General features: G+C 29.6%; 3 protein-coding genes and 1 long non-coding RNA gene across 18 annotated transcripts; 1 reads left to right on the forward strand and 3 right to left on the reverse strand.

Moving 5' to 3' along the window:
* Window positions 1–48: 48 nt before the first annotated feature.
* LOC145184152 (uncharacterized) lies at window positions 49–8,954 on the reverse strand. Of its 4 annotated transcripts, none has more exons than XM_090092771.1 (5): window positions 8,877–8,954; window positions 5,277–6,827; window positions 4,587–4,719; window positions 4,406–4,499; window positions 49–4,335 (listed from the first exon to the last, which is right to left on the reverse strand). In XM_090092771.1, exons 2-5 carry the CDS (start codon window positions 5,495–5,497, stop codon window positions 3,119–3,121), a joined length of 1,665 nt encoding a protein of 554 aa, XP_089948897.1. In that variant the 5' UTR covers window positions 5,498–6,827; window positions 8,877–8,954; the 3' UTR covers window positions 49–3,118. The 4 variants fall into 4 exon arrangements, with proteins under 4 accessions (XP_089948897.1, XP_089948898.1, XP_089948899.1 ...); XM_090092772.1 differs by having other exon boundaries at window positions 5,277–6,832; window positions 8,877–8,927; XM_090092773.1 differs by lacking the exon at window positions 8,877–8,954 and adding an exon at window positions 6,925–7,158.
* Window positions 8,955–10,662: 1,708 nt separating this feature from the next.
* Window positions 10,663–15,713, reverse strand: LOC149885628 (uncharacterized). Of its 8 annotated transcripts, none has more exons than XM_090092770.1 (8): window positions 15,586–15,713; window positions 14,262–14,412; window positions 14,092–14,135; window positions 13,380–13,422; window positions 13,041–13,283; window positions 12,772–12,916; window positions 12,348–12,441; window positions 10,663–12,103 (listed from the first exon to the last, which is right to left on the reverse strand). In XM_090092770.1, the coding sequence occupies exons 5-8, from the start codon at window positions 13,259–13,261 to the stop codon at window positions 10,815–10,817; spliced, it is 1,749 nt and encodes a 582-aa protein (XP_089948896.1). In that variant the 5' UTR covers window positions 13,262–13,283; window positions 13,380–13,422; window positions 14,092–14,135; window positions 14,262–14,412; window positions 15,586–15,713; the 3' UTR covers window positions 10,663–10,814. The 8 variants fall into 8 exon arrangements, with proteins under 8 accessions (XP_089948896.1, XP_089948893.1, XP_089948892.1 ...); XM_090092767.1 differs by having other exon boundaries at window positions 14,092–14,158; XM_090092766.1 differs by having other exon boundaries at window positions 13,375–13,422; window positions 15,586–15,712.
* LOC149885629 (uncharacterized) lies at window positions 14,445–15,176 on the forward strand. Its single transcript, XR_016454049.1, has 2 exons — window positions 14,445–14,578; window positions 15,022–15,176. It is a non-coding gene; the product is annotated as an uncharacterized LOC149885629 (long non-coding RNA).
* A 3,487-nt stretch (window positions 15,714–19,200) lies between the features above and the next one.
* LOC149885630 (uncharacterized) lies at window positions 19,201–26,000 on the reverse strand. 5 transcript variants are annotated; one of them, XM_090092778.1, is made up of 5 exons: window positions 25,873–26,000; window positions 25,337–25,577; window positions 21,767–21,899; window positions 21,226–21,319; window positions 19,265–21,116 (listed from the first exon to the last, which is right to left on the reverse strand). In XM_090092778.1, exons 2-5 carry the CDS (start codon window positions 25,552–25,554, stop codon window positions 19,837–19,839), a joined length of 1,725 nt encoding a protein of 574 aa, XP_089948904.1. In that variant the 5' UTR covers window positions 25,555–25,577; window positions 25,873–26,000; the 3' UTR covers window positions 19,265–19,836. The 5 variants fall into 5 exon arrangements, with proteins under 5 accessions (XP_089948906.1, XP_089948905.1, XP_089948904.1 ...); XM_090092777.1 differs by lacking the exon at window positions 25,873–26,000 and adding an exon at window positions 25,787–25,865; XM_090092775.1 differs by having other exon boundaries at window positions 19,268–21,116; window positions 25,337–25,682; window positions 25,873–25,973.
* Between the last annotated feature and the right edge of the window lie 777 nt (window positions 26,001–26,777).

The raw sequence follows: 26,777 nt of genomic DNA on the forward strand, positions 1-26,777 counted from the left end.
TATATACACTATATACACTATTATATTTTATTGAAAAGTATTTCTACTCTCACGCTCTCTCTCTCTGCGGTGCTTATAAATCTCTGCGCCGCACAGAAAACCTTGACCTTACATTATTGACGCCATCACACTATTCCCTCGCAAAAATATCTTCCTCGCTAAACAATTAGCTACGCTCATAAATCACCGCCCTAACTACCATCATCGAGCTATTCAAGCAAAATCCCTGCTACTCACATCATCTTTGCCCTCAGAAAACCTCTCCCTCGCAATATCAAGTCGATACTTGAATTTTACATTACGTTTTGTTTACCAATATGATTGTGTAATTGCTGTGTGGCAACTTTTGAAAGGATTTTGTGCTTTTAAAATGTTTGGTACCAAGGAATATGTAAAAAAGAAAATTTTGACGGGAGCGTTGTTATACTGTGTATTGGCGTTGTGCAGCTTAATGGCGCAGAGTGAGATATAAGTCAGTACGTTACTTCGTTTATGGTATGAAAATTATTGAAAAGTAACATAAAATGTGCATATATCGACATATATAACATTCATACGTTTTGAAAGATTTAAGGCTAAAATGGAAAGATTAAAGATTAAAAGATAAAATTAAAGATTAAAATACCCGCTAATAAAACTTTTTTCCAAAATGAACTTTTTGCAAAAAAAACGTTTGAAGGCAACTTTGTTTTTTATTTCAAAATATAGAAATTCGGGTACTAACTACGAATTAACCCATAGTGTGTCTGTGGTTAAAAAAAAATTCCCATGAAATATCTATGTTGATTCTATTACTACACCCTCCATAATATTACTACACCCTCCATAATATTACTACACCCTCCATAATATTACTACACCCTCCATAATATTACTACACCCTCCATAATATTACTACACCCTCCATAATATTCAAAAATAAAGAAAAAATTTAAATCCTAAACGTAGCGCCTGATCCATGAGCCAGAAAAATTGGCTTTTGGCATCAGAATTCAGCTTTAAATTTAAACTTTGATTAAATTTTCCATTATTGTGTAAACACAATATAAAATTCTACTTGGCTAAAAATATTTATGTTTTAATAATTATTATAAATACTATTTTCTCTTTTTAGTTTACGCCATTATCCAGGAAACTGAAGTTCAATCAAAATATTGTATTTAACTTCATAGCATTGCCAAAAGCAAGAACAAGTGGTTCTGAACTGATTTCGAAGCAAACTCAAAATGCAGTGCCAGGGTGATTCGAGCTTTTTTTAGCTTAATCGAAGTACTGTGTGAATATTTGGTACCACTTTGATTAAAAGACCCAAACATATTTGAAATCTTTAATGACACCTAAGAAATCCGATAAAATTTCCAGACCATAGCAAGAGACCATAGAAAAACTATTCTGTTTGTCCTCTTGAATTCAAATACACGGAGTAGGATGTTCATAGGGCAAATTTATTTACCCTATGAACATTTGATTAAAATAATTGAACCAAAATAATTTCTGAGCAACATTTTTTTTGAATTACCGTAAATCAACCTTCATGTTGCATATTGAATCCTTTAAGCTGCAACTTTGCATTTGTCCATTTCTGCTTCATTGTGCATGAGATATACACGAGACCTGTAAGGAGATGATAATTGGGAGAGAAGAGTTTTTCTTGATTAAAATTGAAATTTTTTTGAATATATGAAAAATGTCAACATTCCGGTTTATTTTAAATAAACAGTAGAAATGCTCGATTGCTCAGTTGAATCAAACAGTGATCAATACTTTATTTCTTGGAGTCTTCAAGACAACGCTGGTTCCTTATTTACTGGGTGCATGAGCTGTAATAACTGAGACTTTAATTTTCTCGAGGTCATTTTAAGAAGTAGAAGAAAGCAAGCTATTATACAGGCTAACTTGTTGCCAGTTGTGCTACAGTGAGGCACTCCTTTTCTCAGTTAATCAAAAAACAAGAAATGCATGTTTTGGTAGCAGACACGCCTTCCGTCCTGCTTTACCACCATGTCACGCGTTTCATCCTGCTTTACTGCAAAGTCACGCGTTCCATCATGACTGACACGTAGTCAAATAAACTGAAATTTATTTACAGATTTCAATTTGAGCAGTTTGATGATTATTTTTAACAAGGGGAACACATAGTACAAGCGATTAATGGGTCATTAATAACTTGTTAGAAAAACCGGTAGGGTATTTTAGGCAAAGAAAATATTTCTTTGTTACAGCTAGATTGGTATTTAAATTTTATGCTTAACAAGATTTCTTTGTTATGTTGAGAAAAAATGTGTGGTTTTAACTTGCAATAGATATTTCACCATTCTATATTTGTCTTTAAAGAAGAAACAATATTTCCAACTGGTGAGAAATGTTCTTTCACACAGAATAATTAATCAACTTGCATAATTAATGTTTGAAAGAATTACAAGCTCTGCTTTTTTGGTGATATCAAGAAAAAAATTTAAAAAATCAAGAAACCATTCCGCAAAATATTGATAATAAAGAAATTATAAAGTGGGCTGGGAGATCTAATGCAAAATATAAATTGAAAAAATAAAACGGGAGCTCCTAGTATCATAACTTTTTTTTTTACAACCCCAACAGTTTATCACATAAATCACATTACATCACCTTTTTAAGCTCTAAAACAAATTTCATACTTTTTTGCTGGAAAGCTTACTGACATCAGTCTAAGAAGACTATTGTTAAGAAACTGTTTTTCATAGTATTATAATAAAAATCATTTTTCAGGTATAAAGACCAAGTTGTTCATTTCCACCAATCAATTCAGTATGTAATTCAAGTATTGATGTATGTGTTCAAGTAAATTTAAGTAAAATCGGCAAATGATTTTGAGTTTTTCTACTTTGTGTCACAACGCAAAGTTTTCTCGTGTTTTAAAGCACAACATCCACGAGTACACACACACATTTAAAAAAAACTCCAACAAAAAAAGACGTCATAGAAGGATTGAAAGTAGTTATAAAATATATTTTCTGCCTATGAGGAGCCTTCGAGCTATTTCATTTTTGTATATTTTTTCGCATTTAAAAATGTTGATCATCTTTACATTTTTTTATAATTCTTAATAAAAGCTGCTGTTGACTTTTTTTTTTTATCAAAACTAAATAACGAAACTTAGGTGCATTGCGTTTCTTAGGCGGTGCGAGTCCTCAATATTTAATTCCTCTGTAATCGGTTCGGTACAATACATATTTAACATTCTGTAAACTTGCACTATTATGACAAGGGCGTTTTTTATGGTCAGTAAAATCATCATTTCTGTAACGATCTCATAACGTGTTATAAGCACAAATCGAAAAATAAAAAAGGTTCCATCTTGCATACATAACGCCAGCAATGTGCCTATTAACTCGAAGTATTTTGTGAAACATTTTTGAAGTTCATTTTTGTCGATTCCTAAACTATTGTCCTCTTGATAAGTACTTTTTTGTAAATCAACTGATTCCTTCTTTAATGAAACTGGTTCGAGAAACGTTCGTCGAGATGTGACTTCATTTCCAACACATTCTCTATTTATGAAATCAATTTTTTTATGAGCAGTCTTGTACTCAATTTTTGTACTATACGGTTGCAGAAACAATCGAGGCGATAAGTTAGTGTGCGGTGAGCTAAATCTTTTTGAAATCGATAAAGATCTATCGAATCCTCTGGGTAATGAGTTTAGTGGATTAGAGTTAGGACCCAATCCTCTGGGTAATGAGTTTAGTGGATTAGAGTTAGGAACCAATTTTCTGGGTAATGCGTTTAGTGGATTAGAGTTAAGAACTAATGTGTTTATTTCTAGCGAAGCACCTGATAAACAACTCCCTACATTACTTGATTGATGATTTGAGTTCATGCAAAGATTTTGCTTATTATGAGTTACACCGGTAGAATAAAGAATATCATTATTGGTTTTTTTACGAACTGATGCTTGTACCTCAACATGGTTTTTGTTTTTTGAAATATCTTTCTCTGAGAAATCTTCTCTTAACATTGACTTATAATGCATATAAGACATGGGTGCAACCTGATTAGTCTTTATCTTTCTAAAATAGCTTATTTTTTCTAATTCAATGGGTTCTTTCTCTTCTTCTTCTTCTTCTTCTTCTTCTTCTTTTAAACCTTCTTCAGGAAGTATGATTGTGAATGAAAACTGCAATACTGCAAACGCCCACACAGCCATAACTCCGTGTAATAAAACACGAGCGTTGCCAACTTTGTTCACATTATTTATATCATCTTTGTTGTTGTAAATTTCGTTAAACTCCACTATATCCGAAGCTGTTCCGATGTATATGAGTAAGATTTGAGAAAACTGCTCTCGAGATATCGAACCTTTCAAAATGAAATATATTTTTTTATTCTATGTAAGCTTCCGAAAGAACAAATATTTGGAAAGACTTACCTGAAGGAAGAAGCCATCTTCCAATAATCAAAACCAAAAGCCCAGTCTGCTCTATGACAATAATTCTCTTAGGTAACGGCCATTTACTGAAGATCTAAAAAAGAACAGTACGACTTTAATTACTCAATTGATAAAACGTGAAGCCGTTACTGACACTGACAATTTCAGAAAGGAAACTCACATCTGTTATGTAGTCGTCTCCACGAAGTGTATTTGAACATTTGTCGTTAATGATACATTGTATTTGTTTTTCGCGAAAAAATGAAATAGTTACTATTAGTACAATTGAGTAAAGAAATGCACTTGGACAAAACCTAAAAATAGAATATACTTATCTAAGTTACCTATAGATATACATTTTGTTTACCTATAGATATTTTAAGAGGTCAACTATGTACTTTAAAGTCTAACTTGGTCCAGCATTAACATCATTTATATTAAGAAGGAGCAATAATTGTAATGAACAAAATGTTTAAATCTCAACAACTTTTTGTAAAGATTTTCAATTTACTTTTTTTAGAAAATATTTTAAATTGTTTATGGAAGGGAAGAAAAAATCGGAGGAAAGATCTAAAGTTTAAGGATTATCAATCAATATCCATCTTGGTCATCAATATCCATCTTGGTCATCAATCAATATCCATCAACATCATCTCATATTTAGTATCCATGGTTAATTTACTTATAGGTTTTGGTGAACCTTATTTTTTTTTAGATATGGAATGGAATACTGTTTTATATCATGATGGAAAATTTAAAACATTCTAGAATGTTTTTTAAAATTATCATCTCATTGGTTCTCTCTAGACTCTAAAGTAGTTTAAAATCTTTTAAGTTCGTTTAAATTTCTTTGAAATATAAAGGTTCTTACCAATGATACTCTTTCCCTCTCCTAACGGTTGCGTTGAAAACGCCTTCAATTACCAACAAAAATAAACAAGTCAATAAATACCAAAATTTATTTTGTTGTTCCTGCTTTGAAAGTATCCATATGCAAAAAAATCCATGACCGACAAACATTAACCTCGGAAAAGAAGCTTTTAGAAATAACGTGGAAAAGCTGGACTTTTTTTTCGTTTTAATTTTAACCATTTTATTAATGGTCGACGAAGAAAAGTTTAAAACAAAAATTAAAAAATCAATTTATTTCATCTTTCCGTCAAAAAATTAAATTCAGAATTTTTGTTTACGTACAAAATTAAACAGCAGACTTTTTTTGCGACAAAAAAACTTTTTTTTGCAGTAAAAAAAGAAAAAAATTGAAACTTTTGTTGGACTTTTTTTTTTTTTTTACTTTTTTTTTTTACTTTTTTTTTTTTAGTCGAATGATGTTGTTGATGTTGAAGAACCTGTTTAATGAGATATTCAATTTTGATGCAATCGACTTTGAAATACTTTTTATGTTGCTATATGGTTATGGTGACAGCTTCAGAATAGAACGCCTTTGTATAGAAAATAGCTTCGTATAGCTACGTAGCAGCAACTGGTGCAGCCCTGTAGTTAGGTGAGGTAGGTAAAATGAAAAAAATTCGTTTAACGATTCAAATAAACTTAGCAGTAGGTTTAATTCTTTGTAAGTGATAATTTTTTGTATTGGAAACAGTAATTATCAACTTGATTCCGAAAAAAACTTTTAGAACAATTTTATTCAAAAAACGGAAACAAATTTATTATTCATGGATTTAAAAAAAATGAAGAAAAAAAAACAAACCATTTTTGTTATTTATCAGAATAAAGAGAAAAAGTGATAGCCCTAGTGCTATAATACTTTAGAGAAAAAGGAATGATTTTTGGAAAAGTTGAGTTTAAAGAAGTTGAAAAGGAAAAAGTAGTTTTTTAACAAGTGATTGCGGGGAGTATTGTTAAAAGTTTTTTTAAAAAACAACACTGCGACAGAATTTGCCAGATAGGTCTTATTTTGAGTTTGAATTTCAAAAACTTCGTTTTACGCCTCTTGGTTTTTATTTTTGATTACTTCTTAATTTTTGTTTGTTTTCATTTATATAGGTAACTTTGGAAGAATTTATTTTGCCAGGTTTTTTTTTATTTCTCTGCGTTTGAACTTCAAGTTGGTTTATCAGTCGGAATTCACGTTTTTTGTTTCTTCCATCTACCGACATTTTTTTTGTTTCTTCCATCTACCGACATTTTTTTCTTAATCACTCATTTGAAACAAAATGTAGGACAAAAGTTGTTGCTTTAGATTATTAAAAAATCATGTTGTTAAATTTGGTGTGAAAAAAAAGTAATGTTATTTGACATAATGACTAACGAGTCATCCTGTCGATATCAAATGCTTTAGTAACTGAGTTGAATGAATTTCCCGTCCCGTCCAGTGCTTCTTTGACTCAGCTGATGTTTATCCTTTCAATGATTTCAATTGATACCTGCCATAGTTGCCTCCACTTACACTAAATTCTTTCTAAACTTGAACAAAATGAAAGACATAAAAATTAAATATTTAAAAAGTTAAATAGAAAACGAAAAATACTCTCAACCAAATACAAAAAGAAGACCACCTTTTTTTGGAAAAGTTAAGATAAATGCTTTTTATACACACCAAGCTAAAAAAATTCACAAAATAGTATTTGGGTTATAATAAAATATGGGTCATCATGATCATGTTTAAGAGCCATTGTCTGAGAAATGTAGACAAAATGAAGAAATTTTGGAAGTGATGTCTTCAAATTGCACTCATTTTTAGATATTTTGTAAAAAACAACAAAAGTAGGCCACTGGTAATTTTTATTTCTAAAATTTTTATTGATTTTGGAGATATTGGGTCCCAAAATTTGGCCCGTTTTGAGAAAATTATGCGCACGGAGTGCAATTGCTACTTTGACGAGTAGTTTTAGTAACATGAATATGACAGAAACATTTCTTTTTAATTTTTTTACTAATCTGGGTAGATTTCTACAGTAAAAGTAAAAATTCAACATGATTACATTTTCAGTAGTCTAGAAATCGTTGTCCGAAACCACAACATTTGAAATTTTACCCTAACTTTGAGCTCTTATATCTCTTTAGGCCAATACTTGCACGTAGTTTTTTTAGGTGTTTTTGAAAGACACTAAGACTTCAAGTGGCTAACCAAAGAAAATATTCTCCAATGTTCGTCTCTTGACATTGTTTGTAAGATTGATGCACCAACACTAACTAATCAAAGAGGAGATTATTCACTCTCAAAAGATGATATTGACAACGTGGAGATACAGATTGGCAATTAATAAATTTGTTATATTTTTTTGGTAATTCTTAGAAAACTGTATTTCCCATCAGTTTTAAACGGAAAAAACGATCTTGAAGTTTAATGGTTCCTTCTTTCATTGATAAAGTTAAAAAAAAAATTTTTTTTTCAAGTTCTCTTGTACAGTTCCTTTAAAAAAGCATTATATTAAAATTTTTAATAGCAGTACTAATTAATAAGGCTGTAAAGTAGCCGTTGCTAAGTATATCTATACCGTTGCTAGGGTATTTTTTTAGTTAAAAAATTGGCAAAATTAGGTTACTTCTAGGATTTCTGTAGGCTTTTTATCACCCGAGAACATGGATTTTTTTTTCAGATATTGGAAGATGCATATTTAAGGAAAATAAATAGCTTATACTGTTCATGGTGGACCTAAGGCCACGGTTGTTATGGGTAATCTATCAAAGCGCGTTGAACGCAAAAAGTGATTTTTGGCAGGTTACTCCTTCCCAGGTCCTTGCATGTACATGGTTTTTGTTCCGAAAAATCAATGCATGTCTTAGTGTCTTTCAAAAACACCTAAAAAAACTACGTACAAGTATTGGCCTAAAGAGATATAAGAGCTCAAAGTTAGGGTAAAATTTCAAATGTTGTGGTTTCGGACAACGGTTTCTAGAATACTGAAAATGTTATCATGTTGAATTTTTACTTTTACTGTAAAAATCTACCCAGATTAGTAAAAAAAATTAAAAATAAATGTTTTTGTCATATTCTTATTGCTAAAACTACTCCGCAAAGTAGCAATTGCACTCCGTGCGCAAAATTTTCTCAAAACGGGCCAAATTTTGGGACCCAATATCTCCGAAACCAATAAAAATTTTAGAAAAAAAAAATTACCGTTGGCCTACTTTCATTGTTTTTTACAAAATATCTAAAAATGAGTGCAATTTGAAGACATCACTTCCAGACTTTGCCTAGATTTCTCAGACAATAGCTCTTAATGTGTCGACATCTTACATAATCATGGTATTTTATACTTACAAACTACAAAATAAGACATGAGAGAAAATCATTAGTTATTCTCGATGAATAATTCAACTCATAAATGGATGTTAAAATTTTACCTTTTCTGTTGAAAAAGACAAGAACTGAAAAAAATATTTCATGTTTTTTCTTTATATTTAATGTTGCATGAATAACAGTGATTTGACAAAAGAAAAACGAAAAATGGAAACTGGAAAAAATAAATTATGCCAAAAACGTATCATGATAACGGTGTCTTACCGTAAATGGTTTCCAACTGTCTCCTCTATGTTAAGAGTAGAGCTCGAATCCGAACCAAGTTTGAAAATACAAAATAAGAAAGAAAACTTTTAGAGGTTTGGGTTTAAGCTAGATGTCACCAATAGCGACAGGTGTGGGAATATTCAAAGATGGGATTACCATGGATACCATTTCCCTATTTCCTAGTGACATTAGTTTACTTTTATCAAATTTTTCCTTAAAAACTGATTGTAAAATTCAAATACAAACTTCTTTCCTTACCTTTTTACAACTATACAATAAATTTTCATTGTCGTTAAATATTGGCAAGTTACTTTAAATGAACATAACAATCAATCACAGACCGATCCAAACTTTAAATTTTTTTAAGCTGAAGGCGTGATTGATGTTTAATTTAGCAATGTTGTAAGGTAAATAAAATCGGAAATTGTAAAAGAAAATTATTTTTAAACTGCTCCTGAGATACCGAACCTTTTGAAAAATTTAGGCACTCCAATTGAAGTAAATGCTCCTTATTCCAAAAACATAAAAAATCCCAACAACTGGATCGAAATTTTTTATTTTTCTCAAAATTCTTAAATCTAATTGAGAATAATTTTTATCAAGTCTCTTTTTCTTCTTACTTCAAAATTCAGAAAATTAACTGAAAACAATTTGGAAAAATTTTTTTATAAATAACTTTTCAAATAGTACTTTCAAACTAGATCAATTGGGAAAAAAAATATTTTAGATATTTACAAGTTCTAAAAGACAAATTCATAAATCCTATGATGCTTAAAATCAAATAAATTTCTTCGATGCGAATTTTTAAATCTTTTACAAAAAAAGTGATTTAGTCAAGCTGTTCACTTCGTCGGTTCATATTTTAAAATTATCTTAATCTAAAATTAAACTTGAATTAAACTTGAATTAAACTTGAATTAAACTTGAATTAAACTTGAATTAAACTTGAATTAAACTTGAATTAAACTTGAATTAAACTTGTATTAAACTTGAATTAAACTTGAATTTAACTTGAATTAAACTTGTATTAAACATGAATTAATCTTAAATTAAACTTGAATTAGACTTGAATTAAACTTAAATTAAACTTGAATTAAACGTGAACTAAGTTTGAATAAAACTTAAAAACAAATGAAAAATATTTATTTTTAACAGAAAATAGTTTCTATATAATTTTATGCTTACTAAAATTTCCCACTAAAATTTATAAAAAGACTTTACTGTTCTGTTATTTTTTATCAACTTTTTATTCTTAGCTTATAATTTATGATTTTCTAATGATTTAGAAAAACCCAGGATAAATAAATTCAAATCCACTTTTTTTTGTTTTAACTACCCACATTTATAGACTCATACACATATAAATAAAAACTTGTGTGCAAAAATGAACTTTTTTGAGATAAAAATTTGTGTGCAAAAATGAATCTTATTGAGAAATTGTCGTCTGTTTCCAAGCATAATTGCATCTTACTCAAAAAAACAAAACTTGATAGATGTGATGGTAGAAGGTCATTGATTGGTTGCGATGGTAGAAATTCATCGATTGGTTGTAAGGTTAGAAGTTTATTGATTGGTTGTAAAGATAGAAGCTTTTTTTCATTATTTTTGGTAGTTTTGTAGTTAACTAAGAAAAATTTAAGTATATATAATAACAAAACCTTTTCCTTCTTTCAAGTTTTAAAATTGTGGGATCAAATCCTGCTTTTGTGGTTGAAACATTTTTGTGCCTCTAAAAGTCTGGAAATAACTTAATAATCATAACGACGAAAGAAAAGAAAGAAAGTTTCTTTAATCTCAAGTTCTTAGTAAGAATTAGTTAAGGCTAAAGTATCTATTGTATTTTGTTTAAAATAAATACTTGTTATAAAATATACAATTAAATAAAAAAGATACATAAATATGGTAGAAAATTTTAGATTACATTTTATATTATGCTTATGCAATTTGACCGTGACTCTGAAATTCATTTATTTCCGATTCTAAATTTTGCTTGACACCTGATCCTTTATTTTCTGCCATTGTCCGCATTCTAGCTAAGGCTGTAAGAGCTAAAGCTGCTCTTTGGCGTTTTGACGACAGTTCTGACATTTCTTCGTTTTGCTGTAAAGCGTTCCTAAGGCGATGAGATGCGTGCTCATCTTCAAGCTCTTCTTGTTTCGGTTCTGTACAATACATATTTAATAATCTATAAGTTTGAACTATAATATTAAGAGCGTTTTTTATGGTCAGCAAAATCATCATTTCTGTTACAACTTGGAAACGAGTAACAAGCACAAAACGAAATATAAAAAAGGGACCATCCTGCATGCATAAGGCTAGTAAAGTGCCTATTAACTCTAAGTACTTCATACAGCATTTTTTAACCTCACTTTTGCCAATGTCTAAACTATTCCCTTGATCAGAATCGCTTTGTCCTTGATTGATCAGAGGTTTTTTCGATAAACTCGGTTTAAATGATATTCGCCTGGAACTTGTATCTTCAATATCTGAGTCGCTGTTTGTTTTATTTAAAGTCTGGAGACCGTCTTGCAATTTGTTAGATTGAGGGCTAATTGTAGCGGGAGAATATGTGTACGAAAAATCTGTTTTTATAGATGGAGAATCTATTTTTGGTAGATATTTTAATTCATTTGGCTGCGTGACAAAATTTTTTGTATTTAATGCAGATGCTTTTTCTTCAGAGGTTATTGGAAGAGGAAAAGTTAACCCGTCATGTAGAAAGATTTCCTCGTTATTATCAACTTTTAAAGAATGCAAATCATTGGTTAAGCTGCTTGTTTGAAAAGATGTTGAGGTATTTAACGCATTTTTATACTTTTGACGGAACGCTGCTTGCGTCAGAACTGGATTTTTTCGTTGTGAAGCTATTTTGCTGGCATCTAAAGTCTCTTCTCGTAACATTGATTTATAATGCATGTATGACATGGGTACTACATGATTTGACTTGATTTTTCTGAAATAGCTCATATTTTGTAATTCAACTTCTTCTTCTTTTTCTTCTTGTTTTAAACCTTCTTCAGGAAGTGTTATAGTTAAAGAAAATTGTAATACAGCCAAAGCCCATACCCCCATAACTCCGTGTAGCAACTTACTAGTTCCGCCAATATGTTTTATATCTTGAATAGCAGTATCATTACTGTATATTTCATTGAATTCTACAATGTCTGCAGCCATTGCAATATATATCAGCAAAATTTGCGAAAACTGCTCTCGAGATATCGAACCTGCCATAATTATACATGTAGTAAAGCTAGTTTTTTTAGTGCTAGTGTAGTTATAACTATTACAATTAAAGCAATAATATTTTTTTCGCGTAAGTACCAAAAATTTATACGATTTAATAAGAAAACACATGGAGGTTAAATCTTTTTCTGAACGCGAAAAGAGTAAATAAACTTTTCTGTATGAAAGAATAAGTAAACTAATAACGCTATTGAAATGAATCACTAACAAGCTGTTCAGACTTACCTGAAGGGAGTAACCACCTTCCAATAATCAAAGTTAATAGACCAGTCTGCTCGATAACTATAATTCTTTTAGGAAAACTCAATTTCCTGAACATCTGATAAATATACAAAGCATTTTGAAAGACTTTTGTTCTGCATGAAAAAACTAATAGTACACATTAATATGGTTTCATAATAATTATCATAATTGCTGTAATTAGTAATATATTCATGAAATAGTTGACTTAATAAAGTACAAAAACAAAAATGTAAAAATTACAATCAAAATGTTGTGATGAATCAAATGTTATATGAATATGAATCCAATGTTATATGAATCACAATCAAAATGTTATATGAATCAAACTGAATGTGAACAAAAGTAATAAAAAAAAAATCATTATTAGAGTTTGGATTGGGAGCTTTTTATTGCCATTATAACTCACCCTCGTAAAGACATCGTCTCCAATTAAAGGGTCATTATCATCGGTAATGCATATACTGTTTACAATGCACTGTATTTGTTTTTCGCGAAAGAAAATAATGGTAGCTATCAACACGATGCAGTATAGAAATGCACTTGGACAGAACCTAAAATAGATAATCCATGCTCACGCAAATTAAAACCTTCTTCGTGACGAAATTTATTCAATACTCATCTATTTATTCTATCGGATTGATTTAAGCACAAACCATTAAAATCCAATGCGCTTACCAGTGAAACTCTTTTCCTTTCCTAACAATTGCGTTAAAAAGTCCTTCAAACACCAGGAGGAGCAAGCAAATTAATAAATACCAAAGTCTAGAATCTTGCTCGTGTTTAAAAACCATCCAAATGCATAACAAACCGTGACCGAGAAATAACAATCTTGGAAACAAAGCTTTAAGGATTAAAACAGCTAAGTTCGGTTTTTTCTTCGTTTTTATGTTAACCATTGCTCCAATAGCACAAATCAAACTTTAAAGTATAATTATTAAAAAAAAATTTACAAATATCTCACTAAGGATATAATATACCAAATATAGGCAATTGAATTTAAAGACAATACCTTACTTCTTTGCGTAGTTTTTCTGTGTATCTATTTTAGCAGCAACATCTAGTATACATAACATAAAAAATAGATAGGATATGTTTCTAAGTTATTGTTCAGATGACTTAAATTTTAAAATCCTTGTTTATTTAAAAAAAGTAAAAAACTCTTTGAATAAAGAATAAATAAACTCTCCAACGAACGGTTTGATGAAAATGTTCATAATTTTTTTATGATTTTAAAGATGTAAAACTAAATAAAATGTATAATATAGAAAATAATATAGAAAAATACGGTGTACATGTGTATCAATCGAGTTAAAGGAATACCATAACGTTCGAGAGTTATTTGCACATTTCTTATATTTTTTTACTCTCCGTCTTTCTAAGTTTAATCAAATAAAATTCATGCCATTTCGTTTTCACTTTTATTTATATCTTTTGTTTTAGAGGAAATAAATATCCATATTGGGAACTAGCCGTTAGTTAAAAAAAATTGTTTGGGAATCCAAGTCAAATCCAGGTCAGATCCTGGAAGTCCTGGCTTTAATATGGCACCCGCACATAATAGTATGCTATTTCAAAGGTTTATGTTAAAGTTACATGAATACTATTGTAATACTTAATTCATATAAAATACAAATAGATACAAAATTGTTTTTTATGATATTCATATTAATCATATATAAAGAAAAATAATATAAAAAAATAATTTAGTATAAAGAAAAATCAGCACCTAAAAATCGACATCAACATCATCCGTCATTATCATTCGAAACACTATTTTGTAAAGAACCTGTTATCTAATTAAAATTTCATTAAATATAAAAAGATTTTAAAATGTAACAAGTAGTAAAAACATCATTTCTATTTGATGTTATAAAGCTTTGATAAAAATATTATTACCAAATTAATATCTGCTTTCGTTGCATCAGATCTTCAAGGAAATAACAGAAGAAATATAATTCCACACGGGAAGTCAATCCGTTATTATCATGACTTTAATTCTGATTGCGATGCATCAATTGTTCATGAATATTTTAACTGTATTCTTTCCCTAAATAAGTATTCAGATTTATTTTAACAAGATTTCACACGTTGCTTGGTAAAACTTATATATGTCAATTCGCTCAAAAATGTCAGTTTTTAGTTCACGATTTTTTTTTATCGCTTCTAACGTGACTGAAGCAAACTTTAAAATTTTAATTCACGTCATTTTCGAAGTAGGTTAAGTGTTTCATTTTATTTAACTTAATTTTTGATTGTGTTTTACAAAGTTTTTTTGCAAAATTTCAAATGTAATTAAAATAGCAAGTAAAATAATCAGCTAAAACCAACGATTCTTCATATCGAAGTTTTGTACACTTGTACTGAAATAGTCACTCATTCCTAATTTTTTGAACTCGCAGGGTTTGCGTTTTTCAACCGGATAATTTGATTCCTTGTCAGTTTGTTGTTTGAGCTGGTGGTTGGGGAGGGGGGGCCACACATTTTACGTGTGAATTTCACCATTTTAAAAAAAGAAACAAATGCTGCTTATAATCTTTAGTCATTACTCTGTGTAGTAGTCTTTCTTTAGAGAGTTTCAGTTTTCCAGCTGCCCATGTGAATTGTACCATCTTCGTTTTTTTGACATCAATAAAATAAGTGATTGTATTTCTTTTAGAATATGTTGAAGGAAGTGATTTTGTGCACACTTTTCCAAAGCAGTTTTTCCAATGTTTTATGGAGTTAGCAAAACCGCAGTCAAGAAAACATTAAATCTACATGCAATATTTCCATAATTCTATGTCTTTGAATAAAATGCTAATAAAAAACTAATTTTTTATATTTAAATTTATCTATTTATTTTTCCATTTATGAGTATAAAGTTTAAGCGGGAAAATATTGGCTTTGTGATGTTAAATTTAAGCGAGGATGTGTTTTCAGAATAGAATTATGAATGGAGCAGTTGGTTCCAGATCTTCTAAAACTCATCGTTTAGAAAAAATTTTGATCAGCCTAAGTTTATAAAAAAATCTGTCACCGAATTTTTCATTCCACTACATCAACCAAATCCAATTTACGACCAACATCAGCTACAAGCAAGAAGACAATGCTAAAACTTTGTAATTTAAATGATTTGAAAAAATTTTTGTTTTTTTCACTTTTAGTTTCCTTGGTGATTTTGATAAATAATTATCAAAGATTCTTTCTTGTTTAAATCTTTTAAAACTTTCCTCAAACTAACCTTTTATAGGGATCTTTGTCTTTTCAGTTCACATTTTATATGAAACTTGATATTGTAATTTTAAAACAACGTAAAAATAACAAGTTGGTTCAAAGAACTTTTATATTTTTTTTTTCTCAAAGTTGATTGCTTCCTTTTATTTAAATATCTTTATCTTATCACTGTTTATGTTGCTGAAGAATAACATTGAAACTAAAAGACAATAACATCGAAGCATTAAATTCAATAGCGTCGAAAATTCTTTATGGTTCTTGTTGAGTTTAAATGTTAAACAGTCGGTGTAATTTTTTTTTTGTATGAAAGTCTAACAAAGGATTTTTGAGCGCTTTTGCTTATATTTCAATTTTAAGGAACAAAAAAATAAAACGCTTGGAAATATAGGGTAAAGTAGGGTATTTTCGGCGTATTAAGCTTTTTTGTTGTTTATAGACAATGGTTGCTTTAATAACGTTAAAAAATCATGCATATCGATGTCCTGCAGATAAATCTTTTAAATAATAGTTAAAAAATTGTTTTAAACTTAAAAAGTTTTATGTAAAATTTGCTTTACAAAATACTCAAAAGTGACTAAATTAGCGATCTAGTATGGTAATTTCGGCAAAATGATAAGGTAAATTCGGCATACTTAAGAAAATTAAAATGTTAGTTGAAAACGCATTAATATAATTAAAATATTATAAACAGCTATAAACCTGCATTGTATAAAGTAATTGTCTCTTAAATGGAATTTGTTAAACCTAATTGGCAATTAATTAAGGGCGTTGCAATTGCAAAGATTCATATTTTTTAAACCACCTATTTTAGTAAAGTATGAATACATCACCCAAAACAGAAACCTTATTAGAAAAATGTGCCTCCAAAGTAAAAATGTAAATAAAATGATTACTAACTTCTATGATTTCGATGATTATTTTTAAATTCTGTTTAAATAAGAACTCATGTTTATAAGCTCATAAGTAGTTCATAAAATAATATTTTACATAACTACAATAGTTAAACACAAAAATATAAAAAACAAAACTCAAAGAAAACTTTATAAAAAGAGATTTATTTAAGAAAGTTAAAAAACAGCTTAAAGAATCAGTGTTTCATACTGTCATCACAAGTAAATACTTTTTTAGCATAAGCACCACATATAGAAGCACATGTTTCATGCTACCATCTACAGCATTTATAGCATTTATCCCAATTATCCTTTAAGTATCGATCGACAGGATCCCCATAACTGTATTGACAGATTCCACAAAGTTGTTTGTTAATTGCACTTTTAGCATCAAGGTTATTCAAACACGTCTTTTGATGTGTAGATATATTTTCTTTAATGCACTTTTTACCTGGCTGCCTGTTCTTATATTTCAAAGTTAAGGATTCCTCTAGCTGAGATTTATATGGTGATCCAGTAATTTTTTCAGCATGATTTACCCTCCTTTTTATAGCTGTTCGTTTTTTATTTTTAATGTCAAGTCCAGCTAGTGATCCGAATGTAGCACCATGAGGTTGAGAGATTTCATCAGTGGTGGCTAATTCTAATGACTTCTGCAGTGTAAATGATGAGTTTGGTGAAGCAGATTCTAAATAAAAATATTTAACTAAAAAAGGTGAATAAAATTAGGCAACATGTAAATTATTAAAAATTTGAACTATTTTTTTAAGAAACTTTTTTTTAGGTTAATAAAACAACAGATAAGTTATTATTTTGCTTGATTTTAAAAAAAATTACATTTGTGTTTTAGATAAATGGTGGAAGATGGTAAAATTAATACATCTTTTAAAATGATTTACCTTTCTGAGAAGCAATTACACATTCTGTGACAAAATCAATATGATCTAAATCTTTAGCAGAGTCTAATCCATTGTCGAGAGTAGGGTGCATTTCAGAGGTAATATTTGGTTTTGAAATTTTTGATACAACATATGAGTGATCAGTAGCCTTAGCTGCAGCAAAGTCTTCTTCAGTAAACACATTTCTATCAAACGGATATATTCCACATTTTTTAAACCCTGACTGACAATTTTGAACAGTTTCAGCTTTCCCATAAGCTATTCCAAATAATTCACTAACCTCTAATTCAGTTACAGGACGACCTGGATGGTGACGAAGCCAAGTACCAACTTCTTGATCATAGAATATTTTGAGGCTTTTAACAAATGAAACATCAAGTGGTTGCAGTTTGTGCGTGCAGTGAGACGGAAAAGATAAAGTAATAACATTTGTCTTGCGAGCTTTTATAATAACATTAAGATTTTTTTTATGACTTTAATGTCCATCTAAAATTAGAAGAACTGGTTGGTCTCTTGTCTGTGGCTGGACTGCTTGTAAAAAATGATCAAACCATTTTTCAAACAAATCAGTTGTTATCCACCCATTTTTGCTGCCACCAGAAATAGAACCGATTGGGGCTTTATCTAAAAATTCAGGTCTCACTCGAATACGTGGATAAATCGACATTGGAAGGACAAAAAATCCGCTTGCTGATTGGCAACAAACTGTTGTGATTTTTTTTCCTCTTTCGGAGCTTGTTAAGCCACCAACACTATGTTTTCCCTTCAGGGCAACAACTTTTCCTGGTTTATGACATATAGAAAATCCAGATTCGTCTACATTGAATAAGTTTGATAGTGGAATAATCTGCATTTCATTAGCATTAAATATATTTTTTCTAGTTCATCATAAAAATGATTATTTTTTATTCTATTAAAACCAATGGCTCGATGCAATGACGTTGATTCAGCAACTCTTACAGAGAGTTTATTATGACGTTTCAAAAAACCCCTAAACCATTTTAAACCAATCTTTTCCTGAACCAATTCCTTAACCAATCTTTTCCTGCTGACTTAGTTGCATAATTAAACTTGTGAATAATACCATTTTCTTTACAAAACTGGAATACCATTTGTTTTACATCTTTTTACACTCGTTTTATATAGCCATGTAGTGTTTGCCTTGGTATTTTATACTGTTTAGCAGCAGAATGTTTCGAGCAACCATCGACTAAAACTGCATTTACTGCTAGTTTTAATGATTCATTTGACCAATTACCATATTTTATACGTTTTGAACCCATTATATGATACTAACACACAATATGTATATATATATATATATATAATTAATAAATTATTAATTTATTATATACATATTATTATATATGACATAAATTTAATTTATATTGTGGGGAACTATCATTTTGTTAAGTTTCACAGAGACACTAACGAATTCAATTTTTTCCTAACTCGTTATCATCTTATTACTATCTGAATTACTAAAATCAACATCTATGCATAATATTTCAAACGCTTATTTCCATTTTGGTTTCAGAGAAAGCACAGATCGGCAAATTTGGCACTGCCGAAATTATAAACTATTTATAATCCGAAAATATCTCCTTAGAGCAGTCCTTGGGGAAACTTTTATATCTTGTAACATACTTTGATTTTCATCTTATTGTTGCTCACATTTTATTCAGTTTATATTTTTGAATAAAATAAGTAACAACTTTTGGTAAAAATTTTCGAGAAAATATCATTTATCTAACACTTTCAAATAGGTAAAAATGTTAAGAAAAAGCTAATAATCATAAATTAATGCACCTGTAATGTAAAAATAAAAGCTTAAAGCAATATTTTTAGGAAAATTGTTTATCTTGCTACAATACCCAACTATGATTTGAATATTCCAATAAATAAGTATTTCTAGGTGTTTTTTGAAGGGGTGCCGAAATTATCTCCCTGCCGAAATTACCCTACTTTACCCTACATTTGGTTCCAGTGTGAGATGAGGCATGAATTTGCTTAATTAACTTATTTAAACGAATGTTAGTAATCGTAACTGAAGTTTGTCCTGGTGAAAAATTTACATCAAATTTTTTATCAAGAAAAGTACCATGAGGTTCATTAAAGACAAAAATCATGACAGAGACGATCAAAAAATCATGACGGAAATGAATTATTAACAATGGAATATACGAAAGCCCATATGCCGTTTTCTTTTTGTGACGTCATTAAGAGAAAAAATGCTTTAAAAAAATGATTTTTTTTACAAAAATCCTTTTGTAAAATAAATATTTCTTTTTAATATATAAACAATTTCTTTTAATAAAATAAATGCAAAAAATAATATAAACGAAAATGATAATAATAAAAAAATATAATAAAACATAAATAATAATGTATAATATAATGATAAATATGTTATTAAAGACGGTCTAAAATTACTTTAAAATTTGAACTTTTGATATTTTAAAAATTCATTTACGTGGTATTGTCATGATGTACCTGTTCTTCGCATTTACTTGATTCTCTATTTTGCTTAGCAGTTGGATTATCCCGACTCAGCATCTGCATTCTAGCCAGAGCTGTAAGAGCCAAACCTGCCCTTTGACGTTTTAAAGAGAGTTTCGAAGACATTCTTTCGTTTTGCTGAATAGCATTCCTAACGCGATGAGATGCATCCTCGACATCCACTTCATCGTGCTTTGGTTCGGTACAGTTCAAATTTATCATTCGGTAAACTTGCACTATTATAACAAGTGCATTTTTTACTGTCAGTAAAATAATCATTTCTGTGACAACTTGATAGCGAGCAATTAACACAAAACGAAAAATGAAAAAGGGTCCGTCTTGCATGCATAATGCCAGCAAAATTCCTAAAAATTCTATGTGTTTAACGAAACAGTTTTTAATTTCGTTTTTCCCAATTCCTAAGCTATTGTCTTCTTGATCAGAGTCTTTTCGTTTACTTTTGATATGCTTGTTTGATTGATTTAATTTTAAAATATCGGATTTGCTGCATGAAAGATTGCTAATTTTATATGGAATTTTAAATTCATTTTTTGTTCCAATTGACCGCATAATCGATGGCGATGATTGGGAAGCGATAGGCGAATAGCTTCTTTTAAAAAATGGCGGAGAGCCAATATTTTGAGGATTTCTTAATCCATTCGGCATTGATACAGTTTTTTGGGTAATATAGCTAGAACTCGAGTATCTCTCTTCTGGCTTAAAACGAGGCGAAAATGTTACTTCGTTAATGTTTGTTTTATCCTTTATATTAATACTTACCGATTGATCATTCTCTATGTTGCTGTTAATAACTGCTGACAAAGTTTTTGAAACATCACTGTATTTTTGACAAAAAGCATTTTGGATCTGAACTGGATCTTTCTGCATTGAAACAAATTCGCTGGTATCTTGAAATTCATCACGAAGCATTGATTTATAATGCATGTAAGACATCGGTGCAACTCGGTTAGTTTTGATTTTACTGAAGTAACCTATTTTTTCTAATTTCACTGGTTCTTCTTTTTCTTCATGCTTCAAACCTTCTTCTGGAAGAATTATGGTAAAAGAAAACTGTAGCACAGCCAAAGCCCATACCGCCATAACGCCATGTAACAACTTGTCAGCGCCTCCAACTTTTACCACATCTTGTATGACATCATTAGTGTAAATTTCATTGAACTCTACGATATCGGCAGCAGTTCCGATATATATTAGCAAAATCTGAGAAAATTGCTCCCGTGATATCGAACCTGTGATAAAAATAAACTTATACTAAGTGGCTGTTTTAAAAAATAATTTTATCATGTAAACAATACTTAGATTCTGTTCAGAGATATTTCAAGTTAAGACTAATTTTACCTGAAGGTAGTAACCACCTTCCAATAATCAAAACTAATAGGCCAGTCTGCTCGATAATGGTTATTCTCTTGAAATAAGGCCATTTGCCAAAAGCCTTAAAAAGTAGAAACGTAATGTAAAAAAAAAATTAAAACCAGTTTTAAAATTTTGTTAAGACATTAAGATATTCTAATGACGGCAAAGATCAGCTCTGCAAGATGTCTTATGTTGTTCAGGTAATGTTTGGACGTTAATTCAACATGCAGAAGACATAAAATATTTCGAACGTCTGTTCCTGAAACTGTGGACTGAAATGAAAACGACCACATTTTTCATCGGCAAAAGCTCTGACATATGACACACGACGTATTTCTCTTGTGTCAGAGATTTTACCACTGATTGTGAATTTATGAAAGAATCTTGAGTTTCAGCATTTCAGAAATTTTTGTTAAACTGTTTGTGGGGTTTGGAAGCTGGACTTTTAATCATATTATTATAAATTATATAACATACTGATAGACTTTGGAAGTTATGATAGAAAAAGAATTTACACACAACTCACCCTTGTTATGACGTCATCACCAGTAAATACAAAAGAACACGAACCGTTAATTAGGCATCTTATTTGTCTTTCGCGCAAAAAAGAAATAGTTGTTATTAACACGATACAGTAAAGGAAGGCGCTCGGACAGAACCTAAAGAACAGAAATAATACTTTTAAGAGTTTAAAACTTTATCAACTGCCTTCTTTTTTCATATAAATGCATTGTTATTAAATCAACCAAAAAAATTTTGTACCTAGGATATTACTTTGCTTATAGCAAGATTAAAAAGCATTGGTCCATAAAGGCCCGATCGCATTTAAAAAATCATTAAATTAAAGGATAAAATTTAATCAAATTGTTTATAGCAAAGTTAAAAGTAGCGTTTTTCAGATACTTTAAGACTGTAAATATTTGCAAACATTTGCTTTTGAGTTTTGAGATATTTCAAATATAGAATTTTCTTTTTCCCAAATTTTATCAAAATTATCTGATTTCATTTTTAGGGATCGTTCGCAATAATTTTCTGGACACTCCCCAGCTAACACAAAACGTTTAAGTACGTTCAAAGAACGTTGAAAACGTTCTTAGAACGTTCTTAGAACGTGCCTGACCGTTTCTAACGTTCTACGAACGTTTCTTGAACTTTTTGTGTTAGCTGGGTCATTATTAAAATTCACAAAAATGAATCACAATGAGATTCTCTTTAAGAAAGTAAACCAACCGCAAGTTTTAAGAGATTTTTCCTTGAAAAGGAGATTTTTTCTTGAAATTGGTTATGGATCAATTTTAGAAAAAAAAAAAAAAAGCATAATGATAATGGTTAAAAATTGTTTTCGATGGAATAAACGGCATGTAAATTTTAACTTGTAATTAGTTTTGTCGCTTTGTTTTTAATAAGATTTTTCCTGCTGGTTATGGAAAAATCATAGATATTCCATAATGAAAAAATCATAGATATTTAGACATCTTTCGGAATTCATGTTTAAGGTGGTACACCCCCATTCTAAAAAATTTCCTTAAAATAATCAATACAAAATTAAAACTACAATACACAAGTTAAAACAAGTATGTTGATTTTTTTTTTAAACAAGAAATCTTATTGCCCAAATTTTGCCTCACTTATTCCATACGAATTGCTAAAATATGGTTGTAATTTAAAACAAGATATCTCCAGTTCTATATATCTTTTAACTATGACATTTTCACACTATGTTCCTAAAAGGTACGAAGAGGTTATGAACCAAAATCATGCATTAAAAATGCATAGAACACTTTAAAAATAATTTTCTATATATTTAAGAAAATTTTTAACAAAAAAAGCAAGAAAAAAAGATTTTAAACATACTTATACATCATATTTATTTGTAGTTTTGGTTCATTACCTAAGTCAATTTATAATAAAAACACCCTGAAAATTTCAAGTCAGCATATGGTCCCAAACTGAAAATATTGCGTTTTAAAATTTAGAAAAACACAAAAAACAAAATAAAAGTTCGAGATTTTGAGAAAAACACAAAAAACAAAATAAAAGTTCGTTATATTAGGAAAAGAAGCACGAGCCCAATTAAAAACCTCCACTATTATATTGTGGGTCCTTTTCCAGTTCTTTTTCAATATCTATGTAACCTTTTTTAGAAAAAAATGATTTTTTCTAAAAAATTTCAAAATTAATGGGGATGCACCACCTTAAAAAAGGTATTACACAACTATCAGTTACAGAGCTGCTACATACAGTTGCATGTAACTGTTGTATTTGTTGCACGTCGTTCCGCGTTTATACCCCGCGGCAGACAAAACTACATATATACAAAATGTTTGTAAAAAAAATATACTGAACCAACAATTATCATTTTCAAGAACATATTTAATGTTTAGATGTTATCTTTGTAACTATGTTGGTACGTTTCTATGTGTTTTACTAAATGTATATTTGATCGGCTTTTTATTTGCATTAGAGTAAATGAATTCTCGGGACAAAATCTTTTTATAGCAAATAGTTATACCATCTTATTAATCAACATATTTAATTATTTTACAAAAAGTTATTTAGAACCTCAAGGTTTATAACGAAAATGATCATTTAGAAGTGGGAATGGGGTTAGGCGCCGTTTTTTCAGAAACATAGAGTTTAAAAAACTCATTTTAGAATACAAATTTAAAATTGTGTAATTTGAAATTTGCTGTTTTAAACTCAATGTTCTCAGGGAATCAGAGCTTTCTGTAGATCAATCTTCAAAAAGTAAAATTGATTGAAATATATCACATACTTAAATGATAAATCTAATTTGAGGAGAACGGGGGTAATAACAATTATTTTACGATTAACTTCGTTTTATTGGCTAAAATTAGTAATATCTTAACGCTGCCATCGAAAGCTGCAATTTTAGTATCTGTAGAAATAGTATTCTTATACAAGTAACATTACTATTAAAGAAATACAAAAAATGAGTGGCCGATATCATTCTAATTAAAAAGAACATCTCGCTAAAAGTTTGAAAAAGCAAAAAAAATCTCAAGTGTTATCAAAAGCCTTTGGCTTTAAGAGCAGTCAAACTCAGGTCTATTCAGTTATTTCAATTGTACATTAAAATTCGATTATCGCAAATGAAATCGATTCGATATGACCAGGTCATATGAAACTAATCCAAGCACGTCTTACATTGCAACAAGGTTTCAGAAGGTAGAGTGATTGGTTCTAGTAGTTAGTCTGTTCTGCTTTCGTTTCAAGCAGATACCGGACGTAAAAGTATTTTGAACTCGCAACTTTAACCATTTTTATAGAAGACCTTAAAGTTGATTTTATCAAGGGCGAGACAACAGGTTTGAAAACTCAACTACATCCAAATTTTTTTTTTCATCTGTTGGGCGACTCAGAAGGATTTGATTAGCAACTTTCTGCTCCGTTCATGTGGAAATAGCTGTAGTTTCTATCATCAAATCGTTGATTGCAAGTTTACGTTCTAATGACCAGCCTGGACTGGATTGACCGGCCAATACTTTTGCTTTTTAGTTTGATACATTTTGTTTAATGAAAGACGAGAATGATTACATTTGTTTTTACAGCCTGGACGTTATGGCGTTTGCAACTTATACTGACCTCTTCTAAAAAATTTTTCGATTCAAGTAAATGAGAAAAAAACCTGTTTTTAATAAATCCAAGGTCATACGGCCCTTATTACCTCATAATCGTTATTACTCCGTCCTCCCCTATATGGAAGAAGTTTTATTCGAATAAACCATACATTCATTGATTTTTTAAAGTTGTTTTTTAACGATAAAATGGTAACATTGCCTCTCAAAATCTTCTAAAACAGAACAGAATGCAATTAAGAATGCCTTTCAAAGAAGCCTTGAGTGACTACTGCTTTTAATTTTGCAATTTTAAGTAAAAATATATTTAATGTTATTTACTTTAAGTTATTTGATATATATTCCTAATCGTATGTTATTTACTTGTGGTATGTATTATACGTTATATTTATATATTATTTATTACATGATATACATCATTTGTTATAAGTTATACAACATATGTTAGATAATTTATTCTATTTACTTAATATTTTTTTATTAAAAACAGTTCTTACAAATGAAACTCTTTTCCGTGTCGGACAATTGCATTAAATAATCCTTCAAACACCAACAAGAATAAACAGATTAACAAATACCAAAATCTCTTATCTTGCTCTTGGTTAGAAACTATCCAAATGCATAATAAACCGTGACCGAGAAATAAAAACCTGGGAAACAATGCTTTTAGAAGAAGTGTAGCAAAGCTCGGCCTTTTTTTCATGTTTCCTGCCATATCTTGTAGTTAATGAAATTAATCTGGAGTAGATAATACTCAAATTAACCCAATTTTAAATAAATTCTAGAATTTGTACATTAAATATACATTTTCCACCTCATCGAAAGCCAACTTCAAATAAACGTCTAAAATGTATCTTTATTAATTTTCCATTGAAGTAAAAACAAAATTAAAAAACAATAATAAAATGGTTGAGCGCTTTTAAAAGAGTTTAAAATCAAATATTTACTTTAGCTCGTGTAAATTAAACATCTTTTTATCTCATAAAATTCTCCTTAACAAATTTTGAAATTTTGTAAGGAAAGGCCAACTTACCTAAGTTCTTTATCTAAATAAAAAAAGTTCAAAAAATGGAATGTATCGGTTTCAGTTTCATTGTTAAAAATCTTGAAGCTTCAAATTTCGTTTATTTAAAGTTTTAACAGACTGATGCTTTAATAAATAAACTCTCCGACGTTGATGCTATGTTTAATAAATGAACTCTCCGACGTTGAAAAGTACGAGCTTAGTAAAAGAATGTGAAAATAGCTTATACAATGTTTTTTTATCGACTTTAGTGAAAAACATTTTGGAAAACGTTGGCTAAAATGTTTTTTCAAGTTTTATTCAAATCTTGTTATTTTGCGGAAAATTGAGCAAAAATGTTTTAAAGTTGCGATGAAAGAAATAAATTCCATTCTGTACAGTCACGCGATAGAAGGATACTTTTAGAATTATGCGTATATAACCTTTCTAAATCTTGTGAATCTTTAAGATAAAAAGAATGGTGCTTTTTTAAAATTTTTAGCAATCTCTCAATTTTTGTAATGTTGATTAAGTCTTTTTAAAAAAGATTCACTTTTTATTTTCTATAAAAAAACTTATTTTCAATTTTAGCAAATATTTGTTTTGTTAGATTTTAAATAATGAAAGGTATCAACCAAAAAAGGTGACACACCATCAGAGATTTTTAATGATTTAAATGATTCAGTTGGTTTTCACAAAGCCCAACGATGGTGCAAAAATGTTCTAGAACAAATCTACTATCGGCTTATAACAGTCACCTGGTCAAACACGGGTTGCACGTACAAAAACGAGCATTCGCACAGTGATAGCCCGTTGAGCGTTCAGCTTCAAAAAATTCAATTTACAAAATATTTAAAAGTGATTTAAATTGTCTAGCATACAAGAAAAGGACGGAGCCGCTATTTAGCGATGGTCGCAAGGGTACACCTATTATC

The sequence above is a fragment of the Hydra viridissima genome, unplaced genomic scaffold (assembly GCF_058129835.1).
Source record: "Hydra viridissima isolate aposymbiotic clone 2 unplaced genomic scaffold, HvirCarnegie_v1 scaffold_7, whole genome shotgun sequence".
NCBI classification, from domain to species: Eukaryota; Metazoa; Cnidaria; class Hydrozoa; order Anthoathecata; family Hydridae; genus Hydra; species Hydra viridissima.